Source organism: Gekko japonicus, unplaced genomic scaffold, assembly GCF_001447785.1.
Source record: "Gekko japonicus isolate JY-2015 unplaced genomic scaffold, Gekko_japonicus_V1.1 scaffold963, whole genome shotgun sequence".
NCBI lineage: Eukaryota > Metazoa > Chordata > Lepidosauria > Squamata > Gekkonidae > Gekko > Gekko japonicus.
The window spans coordinates 585,647-594,378 of NW_015172583.1; the positions used below are offsets into that span (position 1 = coordinate 585,647).

General features: G+C 47.0%; 1 protein-coding gene across 1 annotated transcript in view; it reads left to right on the top strand.

Annotated features, from left to right (window-relative positions):
• NCKAP1L (NCK associated protein 1 like) overlaps window positions 1–8,732 on the top strand; it is a 129,765-nt gene that overhangs the window by 16,139 nt on the left and 104,894 nt on the right. The window contains exons 4-5 of the mRNA XM_015421475.1: window positions 529–585; window positions 7,573–7,715. Coding sequence (XP_015276961.1) covers window positions 529–585; window positions 7,573–7,715 — 200 coding nt within the window. The remainder of the gene's footprint in view (window positions 1–528; window positions 586–7,572; window positions 7,716–8,732) is intronic.

The window sequence follows — 8,732 nt, forward strand, 5'->3', positions numbered from 1 at the left end:
CAGAGGAGGAGGGAAGAGCTGTGAAGAAGTTCATCCGGGCAGGAAGGATCTGACTTGTGACTCTTAGCCAGTTGTGTTGTGACAGACACACATGTTCCCTAAATGTATTTGGCCTGGTGCATAAAGGCCTAATTAGGGTTATGTTTTTCTTGGGGACACTGTGAGTCAGGTGGATTGCCATATTCTGAAATTCCGTGCTTCTCAGGCATGCGTGGGTCCAAATTGGATTGGGAAGGGAAGGTCATCCCCCTCCCCTCTGCATACTGTGGTCCCGAACTGAATTGGGCCAAGACACAGTTGTAAAGTTCAGAACTTCAGAACATACCTCTGCATCTGATCCACTTACATCCCAGGGAAAATGTAGCACATAGTTTAGGCCTTCATTCAGCTCTGGTTTTGGTAGGGACTTACAAGACAGAAGCCTGGGGGCCAGGGTGCTGTACAGCATGAAACACAGGGGTAATACCAGTGAGGTAGAATAAAATCCAGGTTGTTGTTGGTAAATCAATGCCCACGTTTCTGTTTTAGGACCATGTCTACGAACTGTTGAACACCATCGATGCCAGCCAGTGCTACTTCGACATTGTGAGTATCCTTGGAGTAAAGAATGATCGTTGGCTTCTGACTGTTAAAGGGATACTAGCCACTCTCTGAGCACAATAAGGGCACTAGCAAAATCCACGTGGCAAACACGTAGACTGTCAACACACGTGGTCTGGATGATCCATGCTGGGAACTTAATTCCCAGTCACATGTGGAGCCGATTTGAATCAGGGATATGAAGTGTGGGGAGACGGACTTAAACCATCCTGCCTACACTGTTTTCTCGGCTTGAAACAGCCCCAGGGAGCTGCTACTTGACCCACTGGGAAACCCTGCTTATACTGTTGGGTGTTTCAGGTCAGGAAAATGGTAGGAAGGGAAGGCTGAGTTCCCCTCTCCTCATGCTTCAGGGTCTTGATCTGAGTCAGGCCAAATGCATTCCTGGGAATGAAGTTCCCAGCATGGATCTCCCGGCCATATCTTTTGATAGTCCACGTGTTTGTCATGAGGACTTTATAACGTATGAATTTGCCCTCAGAGAGTTTGAGGCGAAAGGGCTTGGGTCCCAGTGAATGATAATCCTTTTCTTAAAAGCATCCAAGGAAGGAAATTGCGTTCCGTAGCATTCCAAAGCTTGTTTTGTTGAGCTGATTTTACAGTGGAGTCATTTTTTATGCCATATACTTGAAGCCTGCCTTCCAATTTGTTGTCTCTGATCCCATTTGTTCTCGCAGAAGTGTGAATGATTGTTCCCTTTCTTTCTTCTGGGATCCTTTTACGTATGGAGTGTGTCTCCATTTTGCGAGCAGAAGAACTGCAGCTTTTATTCTGACTCAAAGGCCCATTACACATGCACATCCTACTGCAGATTGTCCAAGCAGTAAGCCTTTAAGCTTGACTTCAGATTCCATCCCCGCCTTACGCACCATTCTTTTTCCTCTGGTGTATTTATTCTGCAGCTACAACTTTAAAAACACGCTTTTCTAAATCAGGGTGGGAACGTTACTTGTGACGTGTGGGGGGCGGCTTCCAAAGGGCTTTTTTTAAATTTACGCAGTTGTGCTATCACAGTTGTGCAGTAGCATCCAGCAAGCACCTTCCATTTAAATTCTTGAGGTTCAGGTTTTGCGCATGCATTTTATCCTTAGTTGGTTGAATGAAAGGGAACAAAAAGGAATGCAGGCAAAGAGGGAAAACCAATGTTGAAACTGACAAGACTTTTTTTTTTTTGAAACTGACAAGCAGTTGTGAAGCTGTTTTTGGTATTGGCAAGCACTAGGGGATTCTCTGCTGTGTTATCAGCCACTGTGAAAAATAGGAAAGAGTCACACAATCTCATAATATGGGGGAACACGTTGAGTGTACCGAATGCACAGTAGAACTCACTGTCACTGCCATTGTAAGCTTTGATAATTGGCAACATGTGTGTGTGTGTGTGTTTGCACACATGCCTGTGCAAAGTTGGCTGCAACCCCACCAGGCTTTGCACAAGGCTGCAATTTGTATGGGGAGGAGTCCTCTGGCAGAAGCGCTGGAAAGCTTTTTTCGTTTTGTGCACTAAATTGAAAAAAAAAATGGGAGGGTATTTTTGCCCTAGTGCAACTGCACAGTAATGCTAATTTTCTGTCCTTCCTTGCAAATTTGTGTGGTTTTCTCTTTGTGATTCTCTAATTCGATCCTGCACACTGGTAATGATGTTGGTAGTTTTTTAAAACCTCTCCTGTGTGGATTGACTCTTGCCTCAAAATGGCTCAATCCCAAGCGATTCTTAAATTCAGCAGTTTGCATAAAGTCCATATGGCTCAGCTGCCATTTTAACATTAGGCTTCTGCAGACTGTGAAAATAGTTTGCCATCCCAGTCTCTCTCTCTCTCTCTCATGTCAATTTCATTCTGTGCTGACATTCCCCCCCATTATTTTGTTTGCATGCAGCACTGAAACCTTTTTTTTGTTTTGCAATGAGGACACTATCATTTGCCTTCTCTCCAATCACCTCTTCAAGTCAGTACTAAGAGGGAACGAAACCTTGCACATCTCCTTTTAAACTTCCCTCCATTGTTTTATTTTTTTTAATTCCATGATCTGAGTCTAGCGATAGGCAGCTTGTCAAAAAAATTAAAAATTGAAAACAATGAGGGGGAAAGTAATCAATGGAGCTTGTACAATGTTGAAAGGGGGGAGGATGGCAGAAGGTGCAGAGTGGGCGGAATGACCTCGACCTCGATGTGGGTAGGGAGTGATCTTCCAGGGGCAGCAAAAGGACGGGGGGGGGGGGGGACCGGGGGACTGTATGCTTTTGAATTATCTTTGGCTTGGAAGCGAAACAAGGGAAAAATTGGCACAAAAGCACTCTCAGAAAACCCGGAGAAACAGCAACCAGACAGTGAACTAAGCATGAAGGGATGAAAATCAGTGCAGAACAATAAAGAAAAACTGACAGACGTGGATGGTGAAACTGAAGGAAAACACCAATGCATAATAGAGCAAAGACACAGAAAAGATCAGGCTCTCTTCAAAGAATTACAGACCTCAACAGTAGCCCCATCAGTCTTGAAACTTCAAGATAATTGCTGTTATTCTCCCTTCCCGAAGAGATCAAAGCCTGTTGGCTATGGAAAATACTGCCAGCATGCTATCGTTTTCCCCTAGAAGGAGCCTCCCCCTTTTTGCAGTGTCTCAGTTCAGACGGATCAAGATGGGCAGCCATGCTAGCCTGTCTTTAGCAGTAGAAAAGAGCAAGAGTCCAGGAGCACCTTAAAGACAAACAAAATATGTGGCAGGGTAAGAGCTTTCATGAGTCACTGCTCTTCAGATACCTGAAGAAGTGGGCAGCGACTCACGAAAGCTCTTACCCTGCCACAGATTTTGTTAGTCTTTAAGGTGCTCCTGGTCAGGTTAGTCTTTAAGGTGCATACCCTGCCACAAATTTTGTTAGTCTTCCTACTGCTCAATTTAGATGATCCTCCAAACCTCAGTTTGGAAAATTATGAATAATTTGCATGCTTATGCCTTTTCTCCCTCATCTCGTCTTCTACTCAGCTTCCCTCTCAAGCTCCCTAATTTGTGTGTAGATTTCCATGGTATTTAGAATTTGCAAACTGGTTACATTGCTTGCCTTGCAAACCGAAATCAGAAGCCATGATGAAACTGGGCTCCTGATTCCGCTTTGGAGGGATTGGGATGTTCTGGCAAGCCAGGGTTAGCATTAAACAGGAGCCTGAGAGGAAAGCGGTGTGCGAGATGGTAGGAAAGCATGCATGAGCCCATAGCTTGGTTTGGAGCGTCATCTAAACTGAGCCGCTGTCTAAGCAGGCCTCCTTGCAGCTTGAAGAGCTCAAGGAAGGATCGGGAGTCCCACTGCCAGCAGTGAGGTAGGACCTGGCAACCCTAGGTTAGAAGTTGGGTTGCTTTTTGCAAGAACTTGAAAGACCACCTAAGTGTGGTGCCAATGTGGAAGAGCCCCCGCGGAGGATTAGGAAATGGTGCAGCCAGGTGACCTTCAAGCATATTGGCAACTGGTTCCATATCCATAAGTGGCTCCAGGATTACTTCCTTCTAATAATTCAGACTTCCAGGTATAAGCATTTACCCCAAGCAGGCATGACTCAGCATGATTGCCAGTTGTCACTAGTACTGGGAGGCTGTGCCTAACAGGCTGAGAAATATAAAAGAGGAAGAAGCAGCAGTAGTGGCATGTGGGGTCTCACCTAAGGTTGCCAACTTCTGTGCGGGGCCTGGAGATCTCCTGCTATTACAATTGATCTCCAAGCAATAGATATGAGTTGCCTCGGAGAAAATGGCTGCTATGGAGCATGGGCTGTATAGCATTGTACCCTACGGAGGTCCCTCCCCTCCCAAGCCCCACCCTCTGCAGGCTCTACCCCCAAAATCTCCAGGTGTTTCCCCACCCAGAACTGGCAACCTTAGTTTCACCAGAGACCAGGAGGTGCTGTGGAACCAGGCCTAGAGGTGTGGCTATTGCTGCAGGAAGACCCCCTGCAAATAAGAGGGCCAAAAGAGACAGCTGTCTTTGTGTGTATTGTGAATGGTATCTTTTCTGTACCAGGGGTCGTTTCGTAGAAAAAGAGCTAGGGGAACTCATTAGCATAACTCATTAGCATATGCCACACCCCCTGACATCACCGGAAGTGTGTCATAAGGCCACACACCCCACGCCCAACGGTCCCGGCCACCGCCGCAGGCCTTTCAGCTCCACTGCCGAGCCCCATGAGGGGCCCAGCGGTGGACCTGCAAGGCCGGCGGGAGTGCAAGGAAGCTCCGCGAAGGCCCTCCCTGGCCCCAGGCAGGCAGGGGTGGGGAGAGGCAGGGAGGAAGCAACTTACCCTCCCTCTTCTCCTGCCTCCTCCTGGCTGAATGAGGGCCGGAAGCGGGGCGGCCGGAAGCAGGGGGCGGGGCTTTGTCATGTGCCCCGCCCCCCGTACCTCACCCGGGGGAACTGCGATCCCCCGTGATCCCACCGAAATGACCTCTGCCTGTAACTGAAGTATATTTGTGTTCCCAAGTTACCTTGCTTCACTGAGCTTTGACCACCCAGATCCATGAAAGAACCCTTGCCTCAGGCAAAAAAAAAGTCTTTGCCAAAACACCAAGTTGAAATCCCAGCTCACTTCTGAAGTTTGTTGGGTGACTTCTGTCTGGGTCATTGCCTCTCAGCCTTAGCCTTCACAGGATGTTGTGTGAAGGTGTGGAGAACCTCGTAGTCTAGTTTATGTTGGGGAAAATAGTAAAAAATACTTAAATACTCAGAGTTTGCAATGGATCGTTGCTTCACTGGAGAGGAGACATTTCTTTCTTTGTAAAAAGCTTTATTTCTAAGGGTAAAAAGTACACAGGAAACCTACAAACAAAAGTGCTATCGAGAGCTACACTGTTACATGATACAGCTACAAACACATGGTCACACAACAATGGAGAATCCTCCTTCTTCTTGACCCCTTGAGGGAAATCACCTGAATACATTAACCAATCAATACCATTTACTTTCGAGGGCTATTCTTGCATTTGCTGTCTGTCAGGTTTCCTTCCAGGTCAGTCTAAACAATGGTACAGAAGGTAAACAAGAGTGTTGGACTAGATTGGTTTTAAACTGTATAGTATGCTTTTAAATGTATAGGAATATTATGTTTTATTGTTGCAAGATTTCTTGCCTTGTAAGCCGCCCTGAGCCCTACGGGGGAGGGCGGGATATAAATTTGATTAATAAATAAATAATAAATAAATAAATAAAAATAGATGGGCCACTGGCCTGATCAGCATTGGCTTCTCTTATGTTCTTAACCCTATAATGGCTGGAATCTGGACCTTGCAACCCATACATTTCCAACAGTTTGAACACGTACATGAGCACAAGAAGAGCTTCCTTATACCGACTCAGACCATTGGTCCATCTAGCTCAGTGTGAGATGAGCAGCTGCTCTCCCCAGTCCCAGAGTGAGGTCTTTTATAGCAGTGATTGCCAACCTTGCAGCTATGGTGACCCACAAATCCAAATTTACTCTGTACAGTGACCCACCTAGGACTGGTCCAAGTTTTTTTGGTGCCCTAGGCAAACGATGACCTTGGCCCCCATCTATTCCAGCATTCCATTTTCTGTAGTGCCCGACTAGATGTTTTTGAGAAACCTACAAACATCACACAAGGGGTGCAGCTGTCTCCACTGTGAACCCCAAGCAAATTGGAGTTCATCTCCTCCTCCTCCTCTGCCAGCTGGGCCAGAGCTGGAGTTTGAGGAGGAGCTGGTGCTTGGGGGGCACCGGGTTGAGGAGATACAGAAAAGATGGCACAATGTGGTTAGAAGGTTGGCGGCAAGGGGTTCGGTGTAGTACATCTTCCACAGGAGGTAGAGGGCAGTTAGACACTGCAGGGGGCTGGGTAAGAGGTTGGGTTGACGAAGGAACAGCATGAAGACAGAACCCATGCATCCACACACCTCTTTCTATCCTCCTCTGGTTTTTCCATGGCATGCTGATCAGCTCCCACAAGAACATAAGAAGAACCCTGCTGGATCAGAGCAATAGTCTATCTAACCCAGCATCCTGTCTCACACAGTGACCAACCAATTCCTTTGGAGGGCCAACAAAAGGAAGCAAAGAGTTGGAATAAATGGACAGTTCTCATAATGGAGGGAAGTAAGCAGTGGAGTGGAGGATCAGTATTGGGGCTGGTATTATTTAATTTATTTCTAAATGATCTGGAACGAGGAGTGAATAGTATATAGGCCAAGTTTGCAGGTGACACAAAATTATTGGTGTGACTGTGAGGAGCTCCAAGAGGACCTCCCACCTACTCTCCAACTTGTTCCCTCCTGTTCTTTCAGCTACTACCGTGAAGTTACTAGTTGCCAGATGGCTTCCCCCCCCCATTATTGTCACAAAGTAGGAGAGAGAGATGAAAATGTGGGAAATGGACAAGGAGAAAAGAAAGAGGAGGCAAAGGGGGAGGAGCAACCATTAGGGAGGGCTGGCCCACAACCCACTTTCAGAGGCTTCATGACCTCCTTTTGGGTATCAACCCACAGGATGGAAAACACGGTTTTATGATACCAATTATCTGATCTTTTGAACTGGAGAGGCTGGGGACGGGCCCTGGGACCTTTTTCATGCCAAGCGGTTCCTCTGCCATTGAGCCAGTGCGGTGTAGTGGTTAGGAGCGCGGATTCTAATCTGGGAGAACCGGGCTTGATTCTCCACTCCTCCACATGCAGCTGCTGGCGTGACCTTGGGTCAGTCACAAGTTCCCTCAGAGCTGTTCTCTCAAGAGCAGTCCTCAAAAGAGCTCTCTCAGCCCCACCCACCTCACAGGGTGTCTGTTGTAGGGAGGGGAAGGGAAAGGGATTGTAAGCCACGCTGAGACTCCTTCAGGTAGAGAAGGGTGGAGTATAAATCCAGTCTCTTCATCTTCTTCTACTTCTTCCCTGAGGAGCTTAAAGGGCAGAATAAAAAATTGCATTATATATTGATAGATTACTCACTTCTGACTTGCCTCTACCTTCTCTTTTGTTTCCTGCAGCACTTAAATTACGACTTCACCAAGAACTACCTGGATCTGATTGTCACCTATGCCTCAGTCATCTTGCTCCTTTGCCGTATTGATGACCGCAAAGCCCTGACTGGATTGTACAACTGTACTCATGAGATGATCCATGGAACCAGGTCAGGGCCCATCTAATTCAAGCCCCCTTCTCCTAAGATTGCCTGTCTGAGACTTCAAGCACTCCATGAAATGCCTGTCTAGTCTTTCCTTGAAGCAGACCAAGGAACTTATGTAAAGACTGAATGCTGCCACAGTCAGAAAGAGGTTCCTATTGTTTAGCTGAAATCTGCCTTCCTATAAGACATCTGGGGCTCTTCCACATGGGGATTTTCCCCCTGCATGGAGAGCAGGAAGCCAACATATTTCAAGGAAACATCCGCATAACAGTGTGGTCATTCTGGTCCTAAGAGGTTTTCCAGGTGTGTAGAGCCATCATAGTGTAGTGGTGGTTAGAGTGTCAGACTAGGATCTGGGAGATCCAGGTTTGAATCCACACTCTGCCATGGATACTGGCAGAGTGGCCTTGGGCCAATCACACACTCTCAGCCTAACCTATCTCACAGGGCTGCTGTGAGGAAAAAATGGAGGTGAGAATAATGATGGGAGCTGCTGTGGATCCTCACTGAAGAGAGAGGCAGGGTATTAAATGTCTTTCCCCGTAATGATCACTTTCCCCCTAATAATAAATTCCCAAGTAGCACAGTCCATTTTCGTATGGGATACTGTTTTGGATGTGCAGATAGAATCATAGAATCACAGAGTTGGAAGGGACCTCCAGGGTCATCTAGTCCAACTCCCTGCACAATGCAGGAAATTCACAAATACCCCCCACACACCCCAGTAATCACTGTTCCATGCCCAGAAGATGACAAAAAACCTCCAGAATCTCCAGCCAAACTGATCTGGAGAAAAATTGCTTCCTGACCCTAAAGTGGCGATCAGCGTTTCCCTGGGCGTGTAAGAAAGGGCCACTAGAACTAAGCACTGAGGCAGCCCTTCCTGTCCTCCCTCTCATGATCTGCCCAAGTTCACAGTATCTGCATTGCTGACAGATGGCCATCTAGCCTCTGCTTAAAAACCTCCAAAGAAGGAGAGCCCACCACCTCCTGAGGAAGCCTGTTCCACTGAGGAACCGC